Source organism: Pangasianodon hypophthalmus, chromosome 19 (genome assembly GCF_027358585.1).
Source record: "Pangasianodon hypophthalmus isolate fPanHyp1 chromosome 19, fPanHyp1.pri, whole genome shotgun sequence".
NCBI lineage: Eukaryota > Metazoa > Chordata > Actinopteri > Siluriformes > Pangasiidae > Pangasianodon > Pangasianodon hypophthalmus.
The window spans coordinates 2214036-2228735 of record NC_069728.1 but is presented as its reverse complement, the minus strand read 5'-3'; the positions used below and the strand labels follow the sequence as shown (position 1 = coordinate 2228735).

Genomic DNA, 14700 nt, shown 5'->3' with positions numbered 1-14700 from the left:
GCAGCTTTTGTAATAGTTGTGTACGAGTCCTTCAATTGTCCTCAGTCTGAAAAGATGGATCTCAGCATCATATAGCTGCTGTTAGAAAGGGGTCAAATATGCAGAAGATGCTGGAAAAGCAAATATTGTGCAGGACCTGGAGGATTTTTCTGAAGAACAGTGGGCAGTTTAACTGCTCAGGACAAATAAGGGTCTCATCAACAACTATCACAAAACATAAAAACAGTCGATGATCATCCAGGTAACACACACAGTATTAAGAATCAAGCGTATGTAAACTTATGAACTGGTTAATTTGTGTAAATTCAGTTATTACTGTGTCTTGTGGACTATATGTAAACATCTGCTATGTGAAATAGCTTATTCAGAATTAATAAAAAACAAAATGTAGTTTTTATGATCTCTCTTATTTTTTTTTTATATTATTAACATTTTGCAGATTTGGCAGGGTGCATGTAGCCTTATGACCCCAATTGTATACATACTGAGACCACCTGGCCTACACAGGAGACCTCTTGCCTTTGTTCCACAGACTCATTCTCAGGAAACTAATTAACATTCAGCACCCTGGGTTGAGCTACCCAGCTGGGGGTCCACCCTGCCATAAAATACACCATGTCTCTCCCATTTGGTCCTCTGGTCATCATACATTTCAAAGAGGCTCAGTGGTATAAAAAGGTATGTGTTATACAATGTAAGGAGATGCTTTTATCATCGAGCATCCTACACCCGTGACTCCGTCCACTGGCTCTGTAAGTTCTGTGTTTCTTCTTTCTGTATGTCTTGTATTTGTCTTTTGTACAATAAATCCATTTATTACTTTCATTAACTAAAAGATTATTCTTTAGGATCGGTTACATTAAGTTATCAGTTATTATAAATTGGAGTCAGATAATTAATTAAACATACTGGAGTCAGATAAATTGAAGTCATAAAGTTAAAACACGCATTTAACTTCGGCTGCACCTATTTCTGTCCTTGGTCACAGGAGAGCAGCGGACTAAGATAATATCACTTTATATTTTAGTCCTACACAAGGCATGATGGTCGGAGCCAAATCAGCTGCTACTCCACTCAGTTCCACAGCAAAACTGCAGCTCAACCAAAGACCAGCATCTAACATGAACTGGCTCACTGCTTTACTGCTTTACTGCCTGTAATCACAATGGACATCTCTTACATATATTTATGTATTATGACTAATACTCGCTATTATAATACTTTTCCTATTATAACATAGTGTAATTACCATTCATACTGTTATCTACTCAATAGCTACTGCACATATTCACTGCCCATGGCCTTGTTATTTATTTACTATACATATTATATATATATATATACATATATATATATATATATATATATATATTTTTGTTTTTTTACATATTCAACCTTCAGTTTGTTAATTTGCACAATGCTACGATTTGCACTTCTGGTAGATGCTAAACTGCATTTCATTGCTGAGTATCTGTACTGTGCAATGACAAAGCTCTATCTATCTATCTATCTCTCTCTTTCTCTCAAAGCTCAACCTACCAAGGTCATCAAGTGTTTGACATCAGTAAAAAATCTCCAAGCAAACTGTTCTGTTCTGTTCCAGGCCAAGTTACTATATGATCTTCCATGTGATGTAGCTGCAAAAGGAAGCATTATGGATTGCACAGTCTGAGTAAACCGTTGAAATGGTAGTTTTGGGTAGTTATAAACTCACTTGTTATAAACTGATTACTGTATATGCAACCTCCATTCAATTCTGGATGTAATATAATGACTATGGACATAATATGAACGGCTAAATAAAAGAAACACTGGTGAATGTGAACTAGACAATTTTGCAAATTAGAAAGAAAAAAAAAAAAAAGATCGAGTTGAGAAACAAGTTTTTGACAAGAAAACAGATCCATGTATTCATTAAATAGGATCTTAAGTTAAGATCAGTTGGTGTGGCCTGGAAGCACATTCTGTGGCAACTCTAACATCACAATTTCTGGATGAAAAAAGTGCTTAGACAAATGGGGGTGGAGGGGGGACACACTATCTTTCTTCACCACAAAGGATTAACAAGCAATGGATCTTAACTAGAGCCTAAAACATCTACATCCTCAATGTGGATTGAGTAAATGCTCCAAGTGAAGATTTGAACCTTCTGAATGAACACTCGAGGCTTTTTCACCTACTCCACAAGCCACAGGAGCGTGAGAAAGACAGTCGCTATTTTAAAACCACACACCAGTGACACAGAGACGGCTATAGCAGAAGGAACACTGCTCACAGGGAGGGTCCAGGCGGTGGTGTAGGTGTTACATGGAGCTCGAAATAGGCTCAGACTCCCACTGTGAAATGCATGCCGAACTGCCAGGTTACTCTATATACAGCACATATATATCAACTTCAAAAAATAAACCTATACTATTGATTCTCACGCAATATATCTAGCCACCAGTCCCAGCTCTGCGAAGAAGGAAAAAAAAAAAAACCTCCAGCACAGGCATTTAAAAATTCGAACATGTAAGCATTCTTGAGAGAAAGAAACGAGAGCCTGGTCTGTAAATATTGCATAAGACTGCAGAAGCATCACACATGCAAAGAAGGTGCCTGATTTTTCAATATATTAAACATTTCACAAACGTGCTATAATTATACTAGGAACAGGATTACAATACCGAGTGCAACGTGGCTGCCACGAGACGTATACTCATAAGTCACAAGCCTTCATTGGAGAGTTCCCGCTCTCCTCTGGTCTTTTTATAGGCTGAGGAATTACAGCCATCACCTTAGCAACAATGCACACGTGGGCGGGTTTTGTGTGTGGCTCCTCCGTAATACTGAGAGAAAGATCTTGTGTAAGGGCAAGAAAAAAAAAGAAAAAAAAAGCCAATCACCACTTACCACTCCTTCAGCCGTCTCCCACATACAGCACACAATGCCATGTACATCAGCTGGCCAATAAAATGGGCCGATAACACTGTCTTCATTATTTATTGCTATATAGAAAGTGCTTGGAAACCTTTTATTTGTAAAGTGCAATAGTCTGCAGTGCATTTTTAAAAAACATCATTTTTCCTAGACTTCCCTGTATGTTCATACCACAACACTTTATACATCACTAATTACACAACCACACTCATGCAACAAACATCGTGCCTGTGGACGCATGTGTGTGGTGTAAGTCCAAGTGCTCATGTGAAAATGCTCAGTTACATAATGTGTATTCAGTCTCATTAACTGGTGTGTGTGTGTGTGAGAGAGAGAGAGTGTGTGTGTGTGTGTGTGTGTGTATGTGTGTGAGAGAGTGTGTGTGTGAGAGAGAGAGAGAGAGAAATGTAGCACACGACATTTCCCATCAGCCTGAATGTTTCAAATAGAGTCACGAAAACATGAGGATCATTGTCAGTGCTGGTCATTGTTACAGAACAACCTCAAAGACCTTGAAAAGAAAGACAGAGAGCAACATTTAGATTAAAAAAAATTAAAAAAAATAAAATAAGTCTATTCAAAATTAACAATAGCATTAGCATCGAGTATCACAGATATCTCGAGCATCTGAGGGATTTACTCTGGCTAATTTATGAGGTGATGAAATGGAACTTGAGTAAAGTATTATTCTGGTTGCATTTTTTTTGTTGTTGTTGTTGCTTGCAATAATCAGCTGAATTTTCTAACTTGTAATATTTATTAATATAGTTACAAAATAAAAAGCGAGACATTCTCCATCATTATAGTGGCACTCAGCAATTCAGAAAGCCGTGAATTATTTACAGAGGCAGGCTAAGTCCTGGATATCGTGTCTAGCGATGCCCCTGGCCAACACCGGGTGTCTATAATTTTATAATAATCAAAATATAATATTTTATAATATCAAAATATAATATAAAATAATCAAAAATGAAATATCTGAGAGAGATTGTGAGAATTGGATTATTAAAATCAGTATCGGGGCCATTTTTTCATGACCTTAATGTTAGGCCTTAACATGCATCCAATAATTGGCGTTATAAGACTGGAAGCACATCCAGGACTAACCTCCAGAGTCGGTGTTGAAATGACAGGGGGATAAATGTGTGCGTGACTGAACTTAAAAGTGAGACTGCACTCTGCATTATCTGAACAGTCCCGTGAGTGAGGTGCCATGTACTGAGCTATGATACAATGTCTACTGACCATCGTTAATCTGAATCTTCTGTGTTAGCTGTAGCAGTGGAGAAAGATTCAGCTAGAACACCAACATCTCCCATTATCCAATGTCAGCACAAACACGAATAATCATGTAACATTGTAAAATCAGCCCAGGTCATGACATCTACCCCTTGCTGGAAGTCAAGAACCATCTCACAAGGTTTATAAATGCAAACAGAGTGTTGTTTTGTCACTAAGATGTTGGGTGGATTGAGCAATCACAAAACCCCGCTACAGTGCAGATCTTTATCCGATTTCGATACAGTTTCCTATACAAAACTTTACAGGTAAATATATTTAAAAGAATTACATTTTACAAAACAATCTGGTTACAGAAATTACATTTTATATAGTCTGGGATTACCTTACTACTGATCTTTCTTCATGGAATAAAACATATAATAAAATGGAAACAGAGTCATCCTATGCCATCCTCCTATTGGTGGCTTTTAGAGGAGTGATATAACAGCGATCACACACTTTGAGATTTTAATCAGAAATTAAATCTGACACTGTGGTCGGCCGTCTGTGGTCGCAGTGCTACTAAATCGACAACTAGCGAACACGTCACATTATGTGTCCTAAGACTAGGGATCTCAACTTAACAACCACAAAATTCCTTTAAGATGTGTGACAGCGAAAAAAAACAGGCAGAAAAATCATACAGTGTACTTCTGGCTTAAATTCCCATAACAAACCAAAGAGATACTTGCTAATCATAGTTATCATAGGATCATATGTCAACAAATAACCTAACACACAGATCCTATCAAAAGTTTCATGCAGCTGTAGAAAAACAAACACAAAATAAAAAAACGAAACAGGCCTTGGTTAAACGAAAGTGCAGAACAACATTCCGACTGTAGAGTTCCCAAGGTGCTCTACACTATTACATCTTTATTTAAATAATGTGGATGTACGAGTTTTTCGTCTGTTAATTACACAGCTTGGGTGCCTTTCTAAGCCAGTCATAAAAAGTATAGTTTATAAAAGGCAAAGTGCAGTCCTTCAGGTACAACAGGTCTGCTGATTCTGTGACAGTTTGATTAGCGAAACTCCAGCAAACACAGAGGAAGCAAAGGGCTCAACAGCAGCGTGTTTGCTCAAGTCAGCTCAGGCTCTGGTTTTACCGGAGTGTCACAGCAATGAAAAAGTGGCAGGGAAGTGTTGAGTGAGAACAGCTCCAACTGAGCAGACACATTTACACACACACACACACACACACACACAGCCCTATTATGGATATCCCTGATTCAGTGTGTTGTGTGTTCTGATGCTTTTCTGATCACCACAGCTGTAAAAAGTGGCTATTTGATTCACCATAGCCTTCCTGTCAGCTTGAATCAGACCTCTGATTTCTCTCATCAGATCAGAACTGCTGCTCACTGGATGTTTACTGTTTTATGCACAATTCTGCGTAAACTCTAGAGACTGCTGTGTGTGAAAATCCCAGGAGATCAGCACTTTCTGAAATACTCAAACCAGCCCTTCTGGTACCAACAACCATGCCACGGTTAAAATCACTGAGATCACACTTTTTCCCCATTCTGATATTTGATGTGAACATTAACTGAAGCTCTTGACCTGCATCTGCATGATCTTATGAGTTGCACTGCTGCAGCTAGATTAGCTGATTGGATAATTGCATGAATGTGCATACATGTGTTCCTATTAAAGTGGCCAGTGTGTGTATAGGGATAGATGGTATATGGATATATCTGTAATGCTATATATATGTAATGCAACATTGTGATTGCAGTGTGTTGCTGTGCAAGTTAGCAGATGGAGATTCCTGCTCAATATTTGATGACTGAATTCCCCAATACACAAATGTTTAGAGCCCACCTCCTGCTTCAGTGACAAATCACAAATCATTGTAATAGCAATCTTACTGAAGACAGCAGTAGCCATTCTTTTAGTAAGCTCTTCGTCCATAAACCATTTCCCTGATCAAATCTTTAGCACAGCCAGCTATAACGATAACAGGAATGATGATGCTGTTCCTCAGTCCCCATGTCTTACGGACATGTTTTATGACCATATTATGCTACGCTAAAGCTTCGAGCATCTAACCAGATGATCCTGTTTTAGAATAAATCAACAGATTGTTTTGCACCTCTAACGCACCCACAGCTAGAAAAGCCGACCACAGAAATCCAACACCTACGTACCGGTGGACTTCCATTTTCGAAGACACAGTGCATCTTTCATTCAGGATGAAGCCAGACAACTTGCAGTGCGTCGGAGGCTGGAGCTGCATGGCTTACCCCGGATTCAATCCTGCGGATTCAATCCTGATCACACTCGCCTATTCATTGCCTTCGCCTGCTCAGAACGCATCGGTGATTCATTATTTAAAGACGGGTGCGAGTCAATGGTGCTTCTCCATGCCGCTCGCGTACACAGTCCCACATTTCACTGTGTCGGATGGTAACCTGGCAACAGGCATTTGAGCACTCACAGTTGTTAAGGACGATCACGTTGGGGGGAAGATGAAATTGCTACACTGCGTTATAACTGCTCAACTAAGCAAGCTGTGTTTTAATTTTTCAAAAGAATCCTCTTCACCCCTCCCTCTCTTCCCTCTCTTGCTCTTTCTCGGTCCTTTGCTCTTTTTTTTCCCCTCTTCCACCCCCGCTCTCCCCAGTCCCCCTTGTATGAGCAGTGAATTATCTTTCCCCAGCAATGCATTCTCTTTGATACAGTGTTTGTCTGAGCCAGGCAGTCATTGGAGCACAGCATTCAATCATTCAATCCAGCAGGCTTAACTGCATCACACCAAATATATATATATATATATATATACACACTATTATAAAAATAACACGTAACCTTTACAAGCCAACTATTACAGAGAAACCTCATTCTTATGAGTTAGCAGAGTCCCTTAGCCCAGCAGCTACTCATCAGCAGTCACTAAATACAACAGACCAGAGAAAACAAGCGCAGGCCCAACAGCACCACACTGCCACTTTATACATGTAATTCAGTTAATGTCTATTGAACAGTTATCAGAAAGAGCCATTCACCGAATAAGTGTTCTGGTTTGACTTTTATTTGCAATATGATCTTAGTATTTCCCTGCTTGTTAGATAAGCTTAATATCCCTGCCGTGGCAGAAAACTGCCTTTGGCTGACCTGCATATTTACAGAGAATTCTCCATGTGATAGATGCACTCCAGGGTTTTGTAATTGAGCATGCTGTAAAGTATTATATAATGACAACAGTCCTAGTTATGACTAGACTCCATGTGAAGTAATGGGAGACCCACAAGAAAACAATTACAAGACCATAATTTTCAGAGCCATGCACAAAGAGTTCAAGTAATAAGGAACCACCACACCACCACCATGACTACTGCAGACGTCTGGAACTAGCACTGCGCACGGACTACAGATTTACTGGAGGTCCCGAAAGCCACCTGCACCTCCAGGGTACCAATGAGTAGGCAGGTCAGGGGGAAGTGTGTGAGTGTGGGAGATCTGGAGCTCAAAGTGAGCAGCACACATGGTACAGAGGAGGATGGTGGCAGTACCTCTGCTCCAAACTAGGAATCACAGTGGGATAATCGCCAGTTCAGGTTTCCACCCGCAGCAAGTGCAATATTGGCACAGATGAGGTACGGAGCAGCTTCATGTACATGCTGCATGACAATCTGCTCACTAATAAAAAAGTCAATGCTTGGTAAATATTTGGTTTTGAAATACTTCTCAACAAACCCCTTAATACTGTAATTTAATATACACTACAGCATGTGATTGGACAGACAGAGCGATCAACAGACTGCTGATTCACACATGAAGTGTCTTGACACTCAAATCATACTCAAAATCTTAGGAGTTTCACTTTTTATCCCGTTTTCTCTCCAACTTAGTCATCCACTACTACTACTAGTCCATCCCTACTGCATGACATCTACCAACCAGGTAGGACAAAGGTTCCTCTGGGACACGCAAAACTACCGTGTCTTCTAAAACTGCTGCTCATATAACGTCACAAGGAAGGGATTCAGACTTCTAGTCTCCAAACAATAGGGCTTTACTCCTGATAAATAACCTTTAACCCAGAAGAATTCTTGCTATACATGTGGTACGACCATAAGGAAACTAGAATTCTTTTTCTATAAGGTAAGATAAGACATACTGGGTTCAAAATGCTTTATTAATTGTAGATTTACTTCGGAAAGTATGGAGTATCTGTTTAGTTCGAACGAAGACATCATTTATTCGCATGAGAAATGTCGCTCCGCTACAATCTCAAACGAATCGGCATCGCTCTCTGACCCTTTAATCACCAATTACTAACAGGATATGAATCAGGCTTGTGGGTAGGATACTGCATGTCTTCATTTAAACTGATCATGGCATGATGACTTGATCCCTCAGATGACTGTCTGCAGCCAGCACTCAACCCTACAAGGTGAGACAAAATTGCAGATGTAGAGAAGATTACTGTCCTGCAGGGGTGTGTGTGTGTGTGTGTGTGCGCGTGTGTGTGTGCGAGTGTGTATATGAGTGTGATTTTCTACTGCAGCATTATACAAGGGAGCAGACATTTCTATCCTACAAGTCCATACTTCCCGTTAATGTCTTCTCATCCCGAGCTTTAAGTCTGCCAGTGTATCACATCCAGCAGGATGGGAGTGGGATACAGACATACAGACCGAGGGAGCAGAGAGAGAAAGCAAAATGACGTGGTACTAGCATGGTTTGCAGTATTAGTCTTTCAGTGTCTTCGGCTGTGGTAATGGATAGCTGCTACATGGAACAGATGCATTTCTCTTGAGAGATATTTATAGCGCTTCATACAGTACTGCACAGTACAGAGTTTACATCAACCGGAAAGCGCCAGCAGCTTAACGTGTCATTTAAAACATGGTCTTACCTTTTATTATACTATGAAATCTAAAACATTTTCTTGTTAACCTTACAGCCTGAAATTGCAAACCTGTTAACATATTTCTTAAGAATTTTTTTTTATGAAATCAGCATTGCAAAAAAAAAAATTGACTAAACCAAAAATTTAAGTGTCAAAAAAACCATCCAGTACTTTCAGGAATGCAGCTGCGATTCTTGAATAAACTTTATTATTACACTGAACATTTCCACTGTCTCTGTCATACTGAGGACATCAAGAACATATGCAATAGTAACTAGAGATGGCACTACACCACTTTTTTCTTTTCCGATACCAATACTGATATTGAAACCTTGAATATGAGCTGATATTGATACTCATCCAATTTTTTTTTTCTTTAAAAACTATTACAGTTTAAAATTATTTAACTGAAGCACTTCACTTTAAAAAAAAAAAAAAAAAAAAAACAGGAGAAAATACAATTTACACAAAACTGAAGCTTTGTTTATTCAGTTAAACTTTTTCACACAATTCACTTGCATGGCAAATATAAGAATTATTGTAAAGTATAAACATATTTTTTTTAAAAAATCAATCTGAAAAGAATGACAATCATGTCTCTTTATATGTAAACATTTCCAGTTTTAAAAAAAAAACACCGTTTCCAAATCCAAAAACTTTTCTATTTGTTACAGGATCAGATCGAATTCCTTCTTTTCCCCTCTGATATCTGATCCACCATATTGTGCTGATACTGGCCCGATACCAATCCTGGGGATCGGATCAGTTCCATCTAGTAACTAAAGAGGCATAAAGCAGCTACAATTGTACAACACTAAATTCCACTTGTACCAGACAGATTATCAATCATGGAAGCAACAATCATGCTGCAATCATGGAAGCCTTGTTTCCATCCACTTCTGAGCTGATAGTTGATGAGCAGAATGGCCAATATCAGACACCTTGCATAGTTTAAGTGAAAATTAACAAATGTTTAAGCACGACCTTGTCACTATGCAGCACAGGAAGTCATCCAATGATAAGAAAATACATTTTTAAAAAGTAGGCTTGTTAGAGAGAGGAATAATTATTGATGCGACCAGAAATTCATTTTTTCATTTCTACATTTCCTTTCCACACTAGTTCTGACGGGATAAGACACATGTACGCCAGGCGGCATCTGAAGTGATTCTGATCGATTCACATGGGATAAGTACATGTACAGAAATTGATGTATGCATGGTCATCACATACTACATACAAGTCGCATTAATACAAAATGACTGTTTTGACCTTTATCATAACTTTTTTTTTTAAAGGACTTTTGGCTGTGCAAGTTGCGCTTCATTATTAGTAGGTCACATGACCATAGCACGTACATATGTAGGCTATTCATGTTCTAGGAACTCAGTAACTTGCCTAAAACCCCCAGTTGTCTATAAGTTATCGCTCTGTGGTCGGCAGGAGACAACAGGAAACACGCCATCAATTCGGACAAGATATATTTTACCAACGGCTATTTTTTACATGTGCTTTTCTAGTAGGTTAAAGACCATAATGCATAATGCCAAGACAAGAGCATAATGTTTCCAGACAGGGGGAAATTGACTAATCTGTAAAAATGACTGATATGACGGATTCGGACAGGATTGAAATCTCATTTAATTACCTCAGATTCCCATGTAAAACTAATCCAGTCCAAATAGGGCAAATGCACGCAAGGCAGCTGCCGTCTACACGCCTTCATACAAAACCCGAGGCTACATTACACAGAGACTCTTCAAGAAACCAGCTTCATCACTTAATGCAACAATACAAATGCTGCTGAATGGTGCGTTTAATGGTCAGAAATGTCTTTTAATCCCTAACCGTAGTTTAGACTGAATGTAACAGAAAGCTGAATGTAAGGACAGCTTAAACAACACCGCTGATTACACAGTTTATAAAAATCACAAAGCCCACTCTATTTAAGTCAGAGTTAATGTTGTTATATAGTTCTGAACAATCCTGCTATAAAAGGGTTCAGTTTGTATTTTAATGCCTTTAGAAACAACCAAAAAATAAATAAATCAATGTTTAAAGATTGATTATGTGGCACAGAACAGCTGATTCTTCTATTGCTGTTGACTTACGCATCACGTGTCATCGCTGCATTCCTCTAAACCTCCACCTGTGAGAAGAATGTCTTCCTGACTCACTGTCTCCTGTGTCTCTAAGTGAGCTGCGTTCAGTTAGCAGTCTGACTGCTCTGCAAGGCTCCTAAACAAGTCTCCAAGCTTCCCAGTAGAACTCCACCCTGTAGAGCTAAATCTGGCCACTTGTCCAGCCCCCTAAAGAATGTCCACTCACCCCGGAATAAACCTGCTGACCAAAAGGCATCATGATCTCACTTCATGTTTCAGGGGTCTCAGAAACCCTCTGCCTGTCATTGCATGTCATCAACGTCCCAAATGAGGAAGAGTCAGGGAGTTCGAACACTTGAAAACCACGAACAATGACCAAAAAACACATCAATTATATACTTATCAATTAAATGCTTCCTTGTCTGTGATTTCTCTAGGCAGTTTTTTCCCCCAGATAACAGATCTTGACCACAGGATTTAGTTTGTACAACTGCGTAATTTAGCCATCTGGGAATTTGAGGCAACCCACAAAGCAACAAAACAGTGCTATTGATTCAAGCACTAAATTCTTCATATGATGAGAGAAAACTGGCAGCTACAATGTCAAGGGCCAAAAGCACACGCAGTTTAGTTAGCTTATAGCTCAAGACAAAGGTGTCTGAATATTTCTATAGTTAAGGAATGCTTTTAACTATCAGAAGCTTTCGTTTGTTAGCAACAAAGTGTTGCTACAATAATTCAAGAAAAAAAGAGAAAAAGAAACTGGCAGATGTGCTTGTGCAAGCAGCTAAACCAGTTCGGTTCTTCCATTAAAATAACACGACACTCAATCACTGACCTCAAAGAAACACACTCATTCCAAACAACTTACTCAGCTCACCACTCAGTCATCCTTTTTCTCAGTAAAAACCACCTCAGATTTTGGGGTTTAAAGAACCCAAGCTTTAGTCAGTGGAGAAAAGAAGGGACAATTCATTTTAACATGGTGGGCAAAACGGGACAAGCCTATGGACCTGCCAAACTTGGCTTGTTCTGGACACTACAGTAGTCATAAGCTCTATCCGGACTACAAAGCGTCAAGAGGCAATCATGAAAACATTTAATAAGGCAACATTCAGCTGTTCTTAACATTCGCAACTGCACTATTTGTCCATGTAGCACCCAGTTATAGAAGGGAATTATTTATAATCACACTATCCGGTGTCACCCAGATGAGGATGGGTTCCCTTTTGAGTCTGGTTCCTCTCAAGGTTTCTTCCTCACCACCGTCGCCTCTGGCTTGCTCATTAGGGATAAATTCATATTTAGACAAATCTAAAAGTCTAGTGAAATCAGAAGAGGAAATTGATGTAGCTTGGTTTGGTTCTAGCCGGGGTTAGTACACTGACATCACAGGATATGCACGCATGGCTTGTTCCTTAAGCTGATGAGGCCTGAACCGGGCCCGGGGAAAAACACCAGTCTGTCTCCCTTTTGAGTCTCATCCACCCACAGCGCTGACACCATAATCCCTAAATCTTTTAATATCATGTTGATAATCTTCAACCAGCCTACCCAAAAAAAATAAATAAATAAATAAATAAATAAAAACACACACACACAAAGATGAAGCCTCACAGTGGGGAAGCTATGTTATTTCAAAGCAAAGTACCGTACCTGTACTTCGTGAAGGCAGTGTGGAATAGAGCCTTGATCCGTGCTATTGTACAATTGTAAATTGCGCTTTCTGTTTATATACACATATATTACACAAAATTTGCTTTATTGTCATCTTTATGGGTAGCAATCCAGCTCTCAGCCAGCTTCTGCTGTTGATAAGCATGAGATGGCAAAATGCTTCAAAACAACTTGTACGCGTAAAAAACAGTGAACATTACATGTGTTTATGGCATGTATGAAAACCTCAGTTTTAGATTAGATTAGAAAACGTCAAATCAGATCTGATACCAATGCAGGATTTCATGGCAGCATCACTCTCAACTATGCACTCAGGCATCATCATTTTAAAAAATGTTACTAACTTGATTTCAGCCAATGAACAAAGGCCAAAGCATTTGAAACATAAAACGTGTACTTTGTTATTCAAATTCTCCCTTTTGTGCAGATTTAAATGAAGCCAGCATGTTTTACAACGCTGACCGAGCGACCTCGCCATTCTTCCCTTGCAGCATGTCCATTCACATCTCGTGAGGATCCCTGATCACACACGTAACAAGGCGCAGATGGGAGTAAAAACTGCTGCACAGCTGTAAGTTCATAATGGGATAAATACCCCACTGCTGGAATGTTAATCACTTCTTCAACCACATGCAGTCAACAACCTATAGAACACAATGATTCATTAAGGCTTGTGCTGAAACATTTAAACCTTTTAATTACAACAAAACTCAAGTGATATTATTATACTGAAGCTAGCCTTTTTTTTAAAAAAAAAAAGGAGTTACTCTGAAGGATACTTTCACACATTCTTATACCTCCATTTCATCCCTCAAACTCCAGCGATAGGTCTGATTCTCTTTCTGAGGTAATCAAGTCCACATGGAGGTGAAATGGAGCTTTAGTACCAAACATGGCAATAAGAGTGTGATGAGTCATGCTCCCAGTTAAGCTGCCTTAACCCCTCAGATTTTCCCCCTCTCCCTTTCTCTCTCTCCCTCTCCATCTCTCTCAGCCCTTCGCTTTCAGTGTTTTAAGTAACTTGGCACTAAAAACTCTTACTCCATGCACGACTGTGGATGTACTCATGTCTCCACATTCCATTGCTGCCCCTCCTGAGGAGAGAGTTCGGTTCACCACAGTGATGAATCCAACGAGCCGCTTTCCATATTAGAGCTCAGGGAAGGCTGCATTCTTTCACCCCCTTCAACCTCAGTGCAAAACACGGGGAGAATGAAGGGGTTTTTTAAACTGTGTCTGACTGAGAGCAACTCATTTGTGGCCTAATTCTTGGTTCCAGAACCAACGAAAGGAAATAAAAAGTTTCACACCCCAAACATAAAAGGCATGTACGTATACGTTCATATTCCTCAACATACAAAAAAAAAAAAAAAAAGAGTGTTTAATTTAAAAAAAAAAAAAAAAAAAAAAAAAGTTGTTCCATGAAAACAGCAAATAACTGAGAAAATGAGTGCAGGATAGCAGATCAGACAGAATATCGATGTAGTCTCAAGTTGTCCATTCAAAAATAAGGTTACGTCCACAGTGTTTGATCAATCATAAGTTCTTTCAATGACCAAAACTAACAAAACAAGATCACCAACATGGAGTTCTGGTGATCTAAAAGTGTGCACTGATTACACATACCACAGCAACAATAGCTAGATTTTAAGTTGCTTAACTAGGGACCTATGCACAATATACAGTACAACTGTGCAGGAAAGTTTTAGACACTAAAACTACCACTAGGCCATGTACAATGAAATGGAGAAAAACACACACATTAGGCTAGTCTACTTCACAAAAATAATTCATTCAGGAGATTTAAATCAGCACCTGAATACGAAGGGAATTTCTTTGAAATGCATGATTTCATGATTGATG

The 14700-nt window shown here is 39.2% G+C and overlaps 1 protein-coding gene across 8 annotated transcripts in view; it reads right to left on the bottom strand.

Annotated features, from left to right (window-relative positions):
- enah (ENAH actin regulator) overlaps positions 1-14700 on the bottom strand; it is an 86680-nt gene that overhangs the window by 55118 nt on the left and 16862 nt on the right. The window contains exon 1 of one of the 8 annotated variants that reach the window (XR_008305296.1): positions 6351-6747. The exons of 2 other annotated variants lie outside the window; for them this stretch is intronic. Coding sequence is in view for 5 of the 6 variants with exons in the window: in XM_053242375.1 (XP_053098350.1) it covers positions 6351-6439 (89 nt within the window). In the remaining variant the exon portion in view is untranslated. Of the gene's footprint in view, positions 1-6350; positions 6748-11169; positions 13661-14700 lie in introns of those variants that run through there. 5 more of the 8 variants (XM_053242377.1, XM_053242375.1, XM_053242376.1 and 2 more) reach the window with 5 other exon arrangements.